Below are 16,524 nucleotides of genomic sequence, written 5' to 3'. Positions count from 1 at the left end.
GATTTTAAACCGTTTCCAATCGATTTGATAAATCGAAAATACTCGTAGGGAATATTCCGAATTTCAGCTCTTTATGCCAATTTACTGAAATTTTGATTTTTTTCTCATTTTTGTCTTAAATCTCAAAAGTTCATTGAAAATCGAAAAATGCGCATTAGCATTTGAAATTTTGTCTGGTGAATGGTGATAAATTTGTGCATGCTCTTCTGATGTAACTCTGTGCAGTTCAAAAAATTTCTCTATGAATCCTATGTTGGACAGCAAACTCTACAATTTCGGCTGACCTGTTGATCAAAATGGCTGCAGTTTTGTTAGTGGTGCCAATTTTTTTTGTGGACACATTGTCATTAATCATTAAATTATTCCTTAAGATGCCTCCCTTAAGAAAAAAGTTGTTCCGATGGATCGCAGAAAGGAAGGGAAATTATTCCTGTTTTGAGGGTACCTCTACCTACTCGGTATTTTTGCGCACCCTGCATATGTTTCATTTTGGTATTTATGGTGCATAACTAGTTGGCAACACAAATTATTCAAAAGAAACACACCTGTCATTTGTGATATGATCTTTTTTCCTGTAGGTGAAGGTACAAATGCGGGATTTATTGCCTTACTGCTGCGATATTTGTGGTACAAAGTTTTCCTACGAACGTGATTGGAGAATGCACCAGCAGCAAGAACATTCGAAGCCGTTTCACTGCCAAGTCTGTGACAAACAGTTTGCTTATAAAAGATCCTTAATTGAACATGGATTAACACATAGTAAAAAGAAATCCTACAAATGCAGCACTTGTGACGCACGATTCATGCACGATCATCATAAATTGAGGCACGAACGCGTGCATGCAAAAGGAGCTTGTTTTGAGTGCACTGATTGCGGAAAAATGTTTTCCTCTAAAAGTAATCTCTTTACACACCAGAAACTACATTCCGGCGTGAAACCGTTTTCTTGCCAAACGTGTGGCAAAAGTTTTACTCAAAAATGCGTTCTCACTCATCACCAACGGACACATACTGGAGAGAAACCCTTCAAATGCCGCATATGCAACCAACAATTCAGTCAGCTAGGGAAAAAGAATATGCACGAACGTTTCCATGTGGAGGGCCCTCGTTTGGAGTGTGCCCATTGCGGCAACAAATTCAGCAGAAAGATCACCTTGGCCAATCACATAGCATCTAAATGTGTACATAAATTTCAATAATTGAATAGTTATCTGAATGTGTACAGATTCAAATTTGTTTTTTCTTATCCACGTGAAAAAAACTTCACTTGATACTTGAGCAATTTCTTGAATTCAGTTTATTCTTAGAGATTGGCGCGTAAATGCCTTATTGACACCCAACTTGTACTTCAACTTACATAAATGGGAAAAAATACATGATGGCAGTTTATGCTTGTGTTTTTTTTTTTTTGTTTTTCAATATATAGCCCCTTATCGATTAATGAAGTTACCAAAACCAAATCAGAGTGAATTACTGAATCTCTCAATTTGATAGTCGATTAATTTTTTTGGGTTTTTACGATATTCTAGACAAATTATTTAGTTTTTCAACCATGACTTCGCGCAAAATTCCAGTTTTACCCAAATTTTCTGGAGTTTACACATTATTTTATTGACAATTTTTGCCCCCTTTCAACCTACCATGTATCCGCAAATAATGGTGAAAAGATTTTCTGAGGCACGTTATAATTATGGCGCAAATATCCCCTCCTCTCTCCTCCTCTTCCTTTAAGGGTACTAGATTCCAAAATTTGTCTTACTTTTAGTCAGCATCTAGATTGGAATTTTTTTTTTTTCTTAGTCTGATATATACATAGTTGGAGTGCAGCGTGAATTTCGGATGTTGCCAACTTCATTTGATGAGCTACTGTGTAAATTTTAAATTTAAGAAACCCGCTGCAGGCTCCAGAACTGCTCAAAACGATTTAAAATCATTTCCAATCGATTTGACAACTCGAAAATAAGGAACATCCCAAATTTCAGTTTTTCTAGGTCAATTTAGTGAAATTTTGATTTTTTTTTCTCATTTTTGGCTTAATTCGCACCTTGGGAGTAATAAGGTTACATCTCAAAAAAGTTAAATTTTACAGGAGAATGATTTTCTTTTTTTTAAAAAACGTTGATTCATTATTTTCATCAACATAAATTATAATTAATTGTGAGGAATGAATAGCACTTTTTTTTTTTTTTTTTTTGAATTTTCCCATCATACCGCACTCCGAAACTGCTCGTTTCTCCTAAACACCAACCTCACCAGCCGCTCAGACCACCTTGCGCTTACTTCACCCGACATGGCCGAAAAGTCCCAAGCCCAAAAACCTGAAACCCACAACTCACGCGGGGACAACTCACACAAGGGATCCTCGGCCCCGGGAGAAGATGCCGAGAATTTGAATTTATTTATTTTTGGTTTATTTCACTTCTGCCCCTTGGTAGAGGCACCCAGCAGCGGGCCAAACTCGGTGGCCACTGACGAACGGTGTCTTGCCTCCAGACAGCAAGGTTTGCAGCAGAGTGTGGTTCTACCTGGAACAGTTCAACAGCAGATAACATATAATTAAGTAAATAACACATAAACATAAGGTATAAACTTATTTACAAAAACAACGAGACACTTCGAAAACAACAACAAACTTCAAAGACAACTAGAGACTTCAAAAACAAAGAGAGGCAGAGAGGCTTCACCTGAAACAACGAGAGGCTTCAAGAACGAGAGACTTCCCTAAACCCCGCAATGGCCGCCTAGTAGCCTTGGACAGCGACGAGTCCCAATCCGCAGTGACCTCTGTTACGCACCCGCATGCCAGATCAGGACGCGAACGGCAAACAATGCGAAACCCGAAGACGGGGGTGAACGCTTTTTCAAGGTGATACGTACCCGTCAACTGACACATTGGTTTGACGATGTGTAACCCCAAACGACCAGAAGCCAAAGGGAATGGGCCTGTTGCCCGGAGGGGGAAAGGAATAAAAGGAAGGAATGTAGACACACCAATGGTCCAGCTCAACGCACACCAAACAAGGCACACCAAAACGAGCCATCCCATTACAGGTTGAAACCAGATCTGGTCTCCTCCTTCGGAAAGGTACGAAGGTCGTAATGAATAGCACCTCATTTTAAAGATCTGGTATCCTACCATTGTTTAGCATAAAAACACTTTGAAAAATAAAATCTTAAAGAGGAAACATTTCAATGTTCATTAAAGTTGATGTGGAGGCGAATGGAAGCGTCCAAAAAAAATTTCATGTTATCATAGTTGTAGAGAATTAAATTTCCAATCGACGTAATGTCGTTAGTTTTATTCTAGAGTGCTTAGTTTTTGAGTTTTTTTTCAAAAAACTAAAATTTTATTATACATATGTGCAAATTCATTTTTCTGAAAAGTGATCAACTCAAAAAATTTTTCCATTTGGTACAAACCAATAAAAAATACACTTCTTGTGACTATTTCTATCTGACAAACATTCAAAAGAATCAAAACTGTTTGTCAACACTTTGTATGTGCGAAATTCGCTCAAAAAAGGTGGAGTTTTTTGAGATGTACCCTTATAACTCCAAACAACTTGCAATGTTGTTGGGATTTTGAGTTAGGCCATTTGCGTTTTTTACAAGATCTAGATAATGTACCCAACTCAGTGTTAGTTTTAGTTGAGTGGGGTCATACAAACCCCAAAAATGCAAAAATGTCAAAATCAATTTTTTTGAGATGTAACCTTATTACCTACTCCCGAGGTGCGAGTTGTTATTCTCAAAAATTCATCAAAAATCGAAAAACGCGCATTAGGACTTGAAATATGGTCCGGTGATAAATTTTTGCATGCTCTTTTGATCTAACTCAGTCCAGTTCAAAAAATTATCTGTGAATCCAATTTCGGCTGACCTGTTAATCAAAATGGCTGCAGTTTTGTTAGTAGAGCCAATTTTTTTGTGGGCGGTGGGGGAAAATTTGCATCAAGTTATTCCTTAAGATGCCCCGTTTGAGAAAAAAGTTGTTCCATATAGATTGCAGGAGGGAACGAGAAATTATTCCTATTGTCATATGACCGGCTATTAAATTTAACACTTCTTTGGGGTACCTACACCGTATTTTTGCGCATCTTACATACGATTCATTTTGGTATTTAATAGCCTATTTATTTTATTGGGCCTAACTAGTTGGCAACACAAATATGTACACAAAAGAAAGGCATGTGTGATTTGCGATATGATCTTTTTTTCTTGTAGGCAGAGGAACAGATGCAGGATTCATTCCCTTACTGCTGCGGTATTTGTGGTACAAAGTTTTCCTACACACATGATTGGGCAAGACATCAGCAGCGAGAACATTCGAAGCCGTTTCACAGCCAAGCCTGTGACAAACAGTTTGCATATGAGAGCGATCTAATTGCACATGGATTGACTCATAGTGAAAATAAACTCCACAAATGCCGCATTTGTGATGCACGATTCATGCACAATAAACATAAATTGGCGCACGAACGCGTACATGTGGAAGGAGCTCGTTTTGAATGCGATGTTTGCGGGAAAAAGTTTTCCTATAAACATCATCTCATTAGACACCGGACAGCACATTCTGGTGTGAAACCATTTTCTTGCCAAACGTGTAGCAAAAGTTTTGCTCAAAAAGTAAATCTTACTGAACATCAACGGACGCATAGTAAAGAGAAACCCTTCAAATGCCGCATATGCAACCAACAATTCAAGGGAGATCGCTATAGGGCATCGCACGAACGTATCCATGTGGATGGCTTTCAATTTGAGTGCGCCCATTGCGGCAACAAATTCAGCAGAAAGATCGCCTTGGCCAATCACATAGCATCTAAATGTGTACATAAATTTCAATAATTGAATAGCTATCTGAATGTGTACAGATTCAAATTTGTTTTTTATTTGTTTTTTTTTTTTTTTCATCAACGTGAAGAAAACTTGACTTGATACTTGAGCGATTTTCAAATTCAATTTATTCTTCGAGATTGGTGCGTAAATGCCTTATTGATATCCGACTTGTGTTACAACTTACATGTGGGAAAAAATACACGATGGTATTTTATGTTGGATTTTTTTCTTTTTCTTTTTAGCTTAAGTATCGATTAATGGAGTTATCAAAATCTAATCAGAGTTGATTAAAGAATCTCTCAACTGTGTAGTCGATCTATTTTTCTGAGTTTTACAAGTCAAACCACACAGTATTTTTTGAACTGTCCAGAGCTGGATCGAAGGAGCATGCAAAAATTTGTCACTAGCCAAAATTCCAAGTCACAAAGTGCATTTTTTGAGTTCTGGTAAATTTTTGAAAATCAATCGAAAAATAAGAGAAAAATTAAAATCTTACCAAATTGACCTGGAAAGCTGAAATTTAGGATAGGTCCAATTTACGACCTGCCGCCAAATGGATAGAAAACGGTTTCCAACCATTTTGAGCAGTTTTGGAGCCTGTAGCAGATTTTTGAAACTAGAAATTTCCACAAAATTTGATCAAATGAAGTTGAAAATCTAAAATCCATTCTGTAAACTGATTTCAATACGCCATGAAATTGGCTGCAAGTGGATTTCAATTCATTTTGGAGCCTCCTGTAACTTTTTGAAAATTCTTGGAGCCTTCAGTAGATTTTCGAATCTTGAAGTTTAATTTATTCGGAATTTCATCGTAATGCAGTTGGATATCCGAAATTCACCCTGCACCGTACATATGTGACAATTTCGGCTGAATTGTCACGAACTTTTTTTGATAATTTGCTTTAAAATGTTGCTCTAGATGTCCGTCTGATGTACCCTTTGAGAGAAAAGTTGTTCGGAGGACCAGCGAGGGGGAGATGCATCTATTCTTATCAACATATGGCGAACTATAAGTGGTCTTGGATTTTAGTGGGCTTCGCTGAAATCGAAGCAGAATCTCAAATGCTACATACATTTTGGAACTGACCATTTTTCTCAAAACTAGTTGTGTAGCGGCTAAAGCGAAAAATCCGCCAAATTTTTTCGAAAATAAGTCTTCTTTGAGCATTCTCTTCTAGGGGCATAATATTAAACATGAAACTTTTTATGGTGGTATACTCAGTATTTTTGCGCACCATGCATATTGCAAATGTTTCATTTTAGTATTTATGAGGCAATAACTACAGTCGACAACACAAATTATTCCAAAGAAAAGCACGTAACATTTGCGATGTATAATCTTTTTTCCTGTAGGTAAAGGTACAAATTCGGGATTCATTGCCTTACTGTTGCGATATTTGTGGTACAAAGTTTTCCTATAAACGTGATTGGGCAAGTCATCAGGAAGAACATTCGAAGCTGTTGCACTGCCGAGTCTGTGACAAACAGTTCGCCTATAAAAACGATTTTATTGCACATGGATTGACACATAGTGAAAAGAAAGACTACAAATGCCGCAGTTGTGACGCACAATTCATGGACAATCTCAGTAGATTGGAGCACGAACGCGTGCATGCGAAAAGAGCTTGTTTCGAGTGCGCTGATTGCGGAAAAAAGTTTTCTTATAGATGTTCTCTCATTTCACACCTGAAACTACATTCCGGTGTGAAACCATTTTCTTGTCAAACGTGTAGCCGAAGTTTTACTCATAAACATCATCTCACTGATCACCAATGGACGCATAGTGAAGATAAACGCTTCAAATGCCGCATATGCAACAAACAATTCAAGCAAAATCGCTATAGGGTATCGCACGAACGTATCCATGTGGAGGGCCTTCGTTTTGAGTGTGCCCATTGCGGCCTCAAATTCCTCACCAAGCCCACCTTAGCCAATCACATAGCATCTAAATGTGTACTCAAATTTCAATAATTGAATACTCATCTGAATGTGTACTGATTCAAATTTGTTTTTTCTTTGTTTTTTTTATCAACGTGAAAAAAAACGTGACTTGTTACTTGAGCGATTTCTTATAATATTCAACTCATGTTTGGAGATTGGCGCTTAAATGCCTCATTGACACCCAACTTGTATGTACTTTAACTTACATAGGGGAATAAATACAGTATGTCAGTTTATGTTTGCTTCTTTTTTCCTTTTTCAAAGTGTATCGATTAATGAAGTTACCATAAGCAAATCAGAGTGAATGACAGAATCTCTCAATTCGATAGTCGATTGATTTGTTTGAATTTTTGCAATCCTCGCGCAATACGCATTAGTTTTTGAACGACTTTTGTCCCTTCATTGGCATCTCCGCTAATAAGTTCAATCTACATACATATATAATGTGACGTGACGCTGACGCAAATCTCCACTTACCCCTACTACTCTTCCTTCAAAAGTATGAAGTTTCATAATTGGTCGGACTATTGGTGAGCAGCGACATTTACTGAAATCGAAAAATACAAGGTATAGGATAGTATTAAATTTAATTATAGGTGATTGTAAAATGCTCTTTCTTTGTCAAGCCAATGACAATAGAAATAATTGCATCCAACCCCCTACCACTCCGTTTATCCTGAGAAAAGTAAGAAAGGGCATCCTAGGAAAATTATTTTCATTTTTCAATTTCCGATTAATTTTTGAGAATCAAATTTTAGCCAAAAATTTAAAAAAAAATAAAATTTTACCACGGCCACATTGACCTAGAAAGCTGAAATTTTGAATAAATCCTATTTTCGACCGATCAAATCGATTAGAAATGGTGTTCAACTGTTTTCAGCAGTTTTGGAGCCTCTAGTAGATTTTTGAAACTTGAAATTTTCACAAAATTTCATCAAATGAAGTTGGACATTGGAAATTCACCATTCACTCCAATTTAAACACGTTATTAAGTCAACTGCTGGCGAGTTTAAGTCATTTTGAAGCCTCCAGCGACGTTTTGAAAATTCTTGGTGACTTCAGTACGTTTTTGAAACTTGCAATTTCTACAAAATTTTACCAAATGTACAATTTCGTGAAAATTTTAATGTTTGAAAATCTTCTGGAAGCTCCATTTGGCAAGTCAAAAATGGGACAGGTCAATTTGGCAACATTTTGATTTTTTTTATCATTTCTAACCCAATTATGTTGTTCAAAAATCCAACAGAAAACGAAAAATAGGTACCTATACACAATTTTGCAATTGAAATGTTGGCAGGTGGCCAATTTTAGCATGCTCTTCAGATTTAGATTTTTCCAGTTCCAAAAATTTTGTGTGAATGTAATATTGGAAAGCAAAATCTGTGACTTCGGCTGACCTGCCAATCAAAATACCGATCATTTTGTTAGCGAGGCCAGGCCATTAATTAAGATAAGATGTACACTTTCAGAGAAAAGTTGTCTCAGAGCATCGATAATGGCGTGGGAGGATGGATGCATCTATTCCTATTGGCATGAAGAACTATAGTGGCCTTGGATTTTAGTCAATGGCGTAGCCAAGGGGGGGGCGAAGGGGGCCATGCCCCCCTTGCGAGCAAAAATTTGAAAGAAAACATGCAAAAATGGACGGTTTTTCGTTGTTCGGACCCATTTTTTCTAAAAAATTTCGCTCTCACTTCGCTCGAGCAGTAATTTTGCCTTCATTTTCATAAAATCACCACACATCACAATAGATTTCCAGAAAATTATCCCTCATTTCGATTTTTCATGCCTAAAAATCTGGTTTTGCCCCCTCCTTGAGAAAATCCTGGCTACGCCACTGATTTTAGTGGAATTGTCTTCGATCGACGCAGAATCTCAAATGCTAAATTTTGAAACGGGACCAATTTTCTCAAAACAAGTTGAGTAGTGGATAAAGCGAAAAATCCGTCATTTCTTTGAAAATGGTTCTTCTTTGAGCCTCCTCTTCGGAGTTCATAATATTAAACATGAAACTTTTTATGGACTTCATTGCATTTTGGTATTTATGGGGCATAACTACTAACTAGTTGACAACACAATTATTCAAAAGAAGACGTGACATTTGCGATATGATCTTTTATCCTGTAGGTAAAGGTATACTCGGTGTGAAACCGTTTTCTTGCAAATTGTGTAGCAAAAGTTTTACTCACAAACATTATCTTACTCAGCACCAACAAACGCATAGTCAAGAGAAACCCTTCAAATGCCGCATATGCAACCAAAAATTCAAGCATAATTGCAATTGGACGAGGCACGAAAGAGCCCATGTGGAGGGCCATCGTTTTGAGTGTGCCCATTGCGGCAACAAATTCCGCGATAAGTACTGCCTAGCCATGCACATATCATCTAAGTGTACTTAAATTTCAATAATTGATGACCTAACTAAATGTGTTTAAAATCTAAATTGTATTTTCGTTGTTTTTTTTCTTAGATATTGGCGCGTATTAAATGTCCAACATTCGACTTGTACTTCTACTATGGGAAAAAATACAGGATGGTATTTTTTGTTTGGCGTTTTTTTCTTTTTCAATGTCAATCGATTAATGAAATTACCAAAATCAAATCGGAGTGAATTACAAAATCTCTCAATCAAATCGATTCGTTTTTTTGAATTTTTGCGATTTTCTGGACGAATCAGTTGAGTTTTCAAAGATTACAGTGGCGAAATGCCAATTTCACCCAAATTTTCTGGAGCTTACTCATTATTTTTTGGACAATTTTTGTTTCTCTCTGGACAAAGCTAGATAGATAGAGTATGGAAAAATTTATCACCAGCCAAAATTTCAAGTGCTAATTTTGATTTTCGATAAATTTTTAAGAATCAAATTTCAGCCAAAAATGGAAAAAAACTCCACCAAATTGACCTTGAAAGCTGAAATTTGGAGTATTCCCTATTTTCGAGCTGATAAATCGATTGGAAAAGGTTTCAATCCGTCTTAAGCAATTTTGAAGCCTTCAGCAGATTTTCAAGACTTGAAAATTTCTTCAAAATTTCAGCAAATGAAGTTGGAAATTCGTAATTCATTCTGCACAATGCGTGACAAAGTCAATTCGGACAGATTTTATGGCATTTTTTGAAAAACAAGAGTTTATAAAAAGCCATTGCAGGCTCCAAAACGTATATTGAAACTGTCTGAATTTCATCTTTCTACCACAAATGGAGGAGGAAGGGTATTATATCGAATATTCAAAGATATGATGAAATTAGAGTGCAGAAATAATGATTGATTTTTAGCACTTTGATATTTTTTTTTTTTTTTGAAAAATTCGAGCTTTGGAATCTCTTCTTAAGGCTTCAGTAATTTCCAAAAATTCGTCGGAGGCTCTAAAACTACATACTTTAAATCTACGTGCGATCTATGTATGTACTTCATAGCGTATTGAAATTAGTTCACAGAATATGAATTTCAAATTTCATACCTACCTACTTCATTTTAATGAAATTTTGTTGAAAGGATGAGTCCCGATAAGGCCATTTTTTGGCAAGTTTACTTTAAAATGTTGCTTAAGATGTCCCCTTTAAGAAAAAAGTTGTTAAGGTAATCTGCGACGGCAACTGGGGATACTTACATCGCCATTCCTATTGGCATATGACAAACTATAAGTGGTCTCAGATTTTAATGAGGTTGGCTTGGATCGATGCAGAATCTCAAATGCTACATTTTGGAACTGGACCACTTTTCTCAAAACAAGTTGAATGGGGGGCTATAGCGAGAAAACCACAATTTTTCAAAAATGGTTCTTTTTGAGTCTTCCTTTCCAGGGACAGCACTTTTGAAGCCAAAAAATTTTCTGTGTGACTTTGATATGGTGCAATATGCCTTCACCATTTAGGTGGTCATTCCAATAGTGATCCTTTACGTTGTGATATTAATAGCACATGACGTAAAGGTGCGCAGTAACGTGGTAAATTAGTCTGTTAGGGAGTAGGAGTAGGAGAAAGTCACTCTTGAAGGTCGCTGGAGGATGGTGGCTATGCGCTAACATCCTCGAGAACCCAGCTTCACTTGATTCGTGTTAGTGGCCGTAGCAGGAGTCTCGTCAATTCGATGTAGTAACTATTTGCCGAAATCTATACGGATACTCCTCATGGGCCAGGAGAATCATGTACTACTGTACTGTAGTCACAACACTGTTGTATTGTTCAAGCCTGTTTTACCAGGAACTACGAGACACACAACATATCAGATCACTGCAAAAAATAAGAAGAAGAATTGCTACCAACATTGGCAGGTTGTATCGCACAACTGGAGTTGAATCTGCTGGTGTGATATCAGGATTCCCTCCTATAGATCTTATTCCTAATCGAACGCAGCATTCTGTGGCTTATCAAAAAGCAGCTACCCGCACCAAGTCGAGTTTGAGGGCAACAGCTTAGAACTTAGAACAAGTTACAGAGCTCACTCCCTGAATATCTGGCAAGCCCGCTGGAGATCTTACCAACATGGGAATTGGACTAAGAGGCTCATTCCATCAGTACACAGGCTTCTCCCAATACAGGAACTGGACTTCTGGCTCGGACAGGCTGTGACAGGCCATGGCTGCTTTCGCAAATATCTACATACCATGAAGAAATGTGACTCCCCAACATGCTCCTGCAGCAAGGCACCAGAGAGCGTTGACCACATAATACTTGTTTGTCACCGTAGTCAGGCAGCAAGACCATCAAACATCACACCAACGAATCTACCAGATGTTCATGACCCCATTCATCGAAACTCGAAAGTACCTACAACAAACAGTGAGGGAACTGTGGGCAGCCGAACAAGCTGTACAAATAAAACCTCCTCAATGCAGACTTTGAAAGGAGGCACTGGAAGCATAATCGCGAAACACTCTTTATAGTTTTCCTCCAGCAGGCCTCAATGGTCCCAGACAGGGGTGCCATGACAGGGAATGGCTCAAATTCAGTTGTCGTACTGAAGCAAATATACTTAAAAGCCTAAGGCATAGTGTATTGGCTTAAACACATTAAAAGTAGACAACCAACAAACCAAAAAAAAAAAAAAGGTGTAATTTGTATTTGTCGTTTTACCCCTAGTGTTGGCCTGAGAATATTCTCAATGCGCATAATCTGAGAATATTCGCGAATATTCGCGAATATTCTCAAACGCTTGGAGAATATTCTCTCAAAAAAATAAAAATCAGGACTTTTTTCAAAAAATTTGAAGATTTTTCTACAATTTTCCACAATTTACAAGTTTTACAACTACTTTTCTTTATAAATTTCCAATTTTCCTTAATAATTTGAAAGTTACCAAAACCTTTTCCCTATTATCTCTGAACTAAGCAATAATTTTCTAATTTTTTGAAAAGAATCTGCGGATTATGCGCAAGAATATGCGCATATTCCGCAGATTCTTTTCAAAAAATTAGGACATTTTGCTTAGTTTAGAGATAATAGGAAACTTTCCATGAAAAGGTTTCAAATTATCAAGGAAAATTGGTAATTTGTAAAGAAAAGTAGTGGTAAAACTCGTAAATTGTGGAAATTGAAGAAAAATCTTTAAATTTTTTGAAAAAAGTCATGATTTTTATTTTTTTGAGAGAATATTCTCCAAGCATTTGAGAATATTCGCGAATATTCTCAGATTATGCGCATTGAGAATATTCTCAGGCCAACACTAACTACCTACTCATTTTGCTTATTAATTCAAAATTTTGTTTAAAACGTGTTTTAAACATGTTTTAAACACTGTTTTAAACAACGAATCGATAGAACCGTTTTTAACATTTGTTTAAAACAAAAAAAAACGTTTTTTTTGTTTTTTTTTTAAAAAAAAAAACGTTTTTTATGCAACTCTGCCCAATTACACTTTGGGTTTAATCTGTTCCAATCCTCGCAATGCAAGGGATGATGATCCGCATCGTGTGTATCACTAACTGGTTCGGTTGACAATTCAGTGTAATAGCCGCAATGATCGGTAGCCTCGTTTAGTTCAGCAGCCATGGTATAGCCACTATTATTGGGGTCGGCTTTTAGGGAAGACATGGTGAGACGGTCAGCAGTCGGTAAGTAAAGACTTACATGGTGGTGCCTCCATTAAGTAAATTATTATTACACCTTAATTTACTGATGATGCCTTTTGTCGTAGATTGCATACATAAGCATGTAATCTACCAATGTAATTCCTATCTTCTGGAGCATACCTAGCGAAAATAGGTATACTCCTGGTTTCAATGCCATATGTCATTGTCATGATCTTCTGTAATTAATAGTAATTCTTATTGGTGTTAATTATAATCAGTGTAACCATACTATATTTATAATAATCGTAACATATGATCGATATGTTAAGATAAATGTAAATAGGACGAGAAAGGTTACATTTGAATAAAGTTTTGTACACAGTAAAATGTTATATGTCGTTTATTGTGTATTTCTGTGTTCGATAGACTCACTAAATGATTCACACTCATACCCACAGGGCTAGTATAGTATGTGTGTGATTTCCCCCAGTAAGGTAGTTAGTTAAGGATTCACTATCCTAGTAGTCCCATCTACCTATTACATATTGGCGGTCATTTATAATCTATCTATTACAACTTTTTAATTTAGATAACTCAAAAAAGTCAATACTTACGGTCGGAAACGTGAAATAGATGAATACTATTGGTGACATGTTATCATCTCAATACACCAAGGCACCGACCAATCGCTCAATGCGAATAATCGAAATATGTACTGTACTATACATGTAACTTTTGGGGGGGGGAAGGGGGGTGTCTCAGTATTTTTACGCACTCTGTGTATGCTAAATTTTGGTATTTATGGTGCATAACTAGTTGACAACACAATTATTCAATAGAAAACGAATTGTAATTTTGCGATATGATCTTGTTTTCCTGTAGGTAAAGGTACAGATTCGGAATTCGTTCTCCTACCGCTGCAATATTTGTGGTACAATGTTTATCAACAAACGTGATTGGACAAGACACCAGCAGCGAGAACATACGAAGCCGTTTCACTGCCGAGTCTGTGACAAACAGTTCGCCTATAAAAGTGATCTTATTAGACATGAATTGAAATATAGTAAAAAGAAACGTTACAAATGCCGAATTTGCGACGTACGATTCAAGCACAATCACGGTAAATTGGCGCACGAACGCATGCATATGGAAAAAGTTTATTTTGAGTGTTCCATATGCAGGAAAAAGCTATCCTCTAAAAGTAATCTCTTTACGCACCTGAAACTACATTCCGGTGAGAAACCGTTTTCTTGTCAAATATGTAGCAAAAGTTTTGCTAAAAAAGATCAGCTAACTCAGCACCAAAAGACGCATAGTGAAGATAAACCCTTCAAATGCCGCATATGCAACCAACAGTTCAAGTATAGTCAAAGTTGGTCAAAGCACGAACGTATCCATGCTGAAGGTCCTCGTTTTGAGTGTGCCCATTGCGGCAAGAAATTCACCTGTAAGAGCACTCTAGCGGATCACATATCATATATATGTGTACTTAAATTTCAATAATTGTACTGGCTACTACCTATCTAAATGTGTACCTACAGATTCAAAGTTTTACCTATATTTGTTTTGTGTTTTTTTTTCAATTTGAAAAAACTTGACTTCAAACATTATTGACTTCTAACTTCAGTTTATTCTTAGAGATTGGCGTGTAAATACTTTACTTATTGATACCAGACGTCTTGTGCTACAATTTATATGGGAATATGAAAAAATACAGTATGGTATGTTTAACGTTTAATTTTTTTCAAATTCTATCAATGTAATGAATTTATCGCATTCAAATTAGAGTGAATTACAGAATCTCACAACTTGATAGTCGACTCGTTTTTTTGGATTTTTGCCATCTTCTGGACAAAATAGTTGAAATGCAAAATGCCAATTTTACCCAAATTTTTCGAAGTTTACGCGTTAATTTCTATCCCCCCTTAAAGCCTACCTCCACAAATAACGAGGAAAATATTTTTTGCGACATGGCGTAACCCTCGCCTTTCTTCTTCACCTCTTCCTTCAAAAGTCATAGTTTGTTTGACTTTTAGTGAGCACCGACATGTAACCAGGATCGAAAAAATATAGGTAATAAAGGGTCAGGTATATCTAGTGAAATTTTATGGGGTCATTCCATGCTAATTTGGCGGATTTTTGCACGAGGGTGGTCTTTGATTTTTTTTCAAAATCAGATCATGTGCAGAGGTCATCAAACTATGACAATTGATGCAAACCGGACATTTTTTCGATTTTTTTTTGACGGAGCTGTGGGGCTTCAATGATTTCCAAAATGGCCGAAAATGTAAAATTTAAATGTCAGTCGCAAATTGCCCCGGTTGTAAGTACGTGGTACAGAATTTTAAACTTTTTTTCAAATTGTACTATAGTACTAACAAATGAACCTCTTGAGGTATCACACTCCGATTTGAACGGGACCGCGATTTTTGGAAAGAGCATAGTCTAAAACCCCCAAAACCAAATTTTCAGCTGCCCAAGTTCATTTTTCGATTTTTGGCGAATTTTTGAAAATTCAAAATTGACTGTTTTTGGCGATTTATGCTTTTTGTTTTAAAAGTACATACGTACTTAATCAGTAAAAATGGTCAAAATGAGTCCCAAAACTCATATTAATTACCCAAATCCAAATTTTACCGTTTCCAGCCATTCTGGAGCCTCCAGCGCGATTTTTCAATTTCTCCAGAATTTTGAATTTGCTCCAGAAGGCGTTAATATGCAGTTGGGCAGCTAAAAATCGAGTTGTGTATTCTACTCGACCTGTTTAACGAGTTTATCCACATTTGAGCCGATTTTGAGTGACACCTCAAAAGTGGTTTTTTGACCAGCTTTTTTCAAAAAAAAAAATCCAAAAAATCAAAAGATAACCGTTTGTGAGGAAATTTTTGAAATTCACGCGAATCGCTGTATTTTGTCCGTAACTAACCCCCTAAATCCAAATTTCACAAATTCCAGCAAATCTGGAGCCTCCAGCGCGATTTTTCAATTTCTCCAGAATTTTGAATTTGCACACTCGACCGGTTTAACGAATTTATCTACATTTGAACCGATTTTGGGAGTGACACCTCAAGAGTGGTTTATTTGACCAATGACCAGCTTTTTTCAAAATTAAAAAAGCCAAAAAAATCAAAAGATACCTAACTGTTTGTGAGGAAATTTTTGAAATTCACGCGAATCGCTGTATTGTTCGAAACTAATCCCCCAAATCAGAATTTTACGATTTCCAGCCATTCTGGAGCCTCCAGCACGATTTTTCAATTTCTCCAGAATTTCGAATTTGCTCCAGAAGGCTTGAATATGCAGTTGGGCAGCTAAAAATCGTGTTGTGTATTATACTCGACCTGTTCAACGAGTTTATCCACATTTGAGCCGATTTTGAGAGTGACATCTCAAGAGTGGTTTTTTGAGGTGTCACTCTCACTCCAAAACGGCTGGAAATGTTAGGATTTGCACTCCGGGGGTTAGTTCTTGAAAAAATACTTCGATTCGCGCAAATTTCAAAAATTTCCTCACAAACGGTTATCTTTTGATTTTTTGGATTTTTTAATTTTGAAAAAAGCTGAGATGTCACTTCCAAAATCGGCTCAAATGTAGATACACTCGCTAAACAGGTCGAGTATGATACAAAACTCGATTTTTAGCTGCCCAACTTCATATTCACGCCTTCTGGAGAAATTGAAAAATTGCGCTGGAGGCTCCAGAATGGCTGGGAATGGTGAAATTTGGATTTAGGTAATT

The 16,524-nt window shown here is 36.8% G+C and overlaps 2 protein-coding genes across 5 annotated transcripts in view; both read left to right on the top strand.

Annotated features, from left to right (window-relative positions):
* The window catches only part of LOC135849103 (zinc finger protein 37-like), a 28,708-nt gene extending 14,197 nt beyond the window's left edge, over positions 1-14,511 (top strand). Inside the window, exon 10 of one of the 4 annotated variants that reach the window (XM_065369316.1) lies at positions 13,669-14,511. In XM_065369316.1, the coding sequence (XP_065225388.1) occupies positions 13,669-14,289 (621 nt within the window). In that variant the 3' untranslated portion in view covers positions 14,290-14,511. Of the gene's footprint in view, positions 1-578; positions 1,384-4,224; positions 4,956-6,189; positions 6,898-13,668 lie in introns of those variants that run through there. The other 3 variants (XM_065369319.1, XM_065369318.1, XM_065369317.1) reach the window with 3 other exon arrangements.
* Positions 1-16,524, top strand: part of LOC135849104 (zinc finger protein 34-like) — a 183,474-nt gene that overhangs the window by 118,535 nt on the left and 48,415 nt on the right. The window lies entirely within an intron of this gene.

This window comes from Planococcus citri, chromosome 5 (assembly GCF_950023065.1).
Source record: "Planococcus citri chromosome 5, ihPlaCitr1.1, whole genome shotgun sequence".
In the NCBI taxonomy this organism is placed as follows: domain Eukaryota; kingdom Metazoa; phylum Arthropoda; class Insecta; order Hemiptera; family Pseudococcidae; genus Planococcus; species Planococcus citri.
Note: the sequence above shows the minus strand (reverse complement) of the source record. Positions and strands in the feature narration are given on the sequence as shown.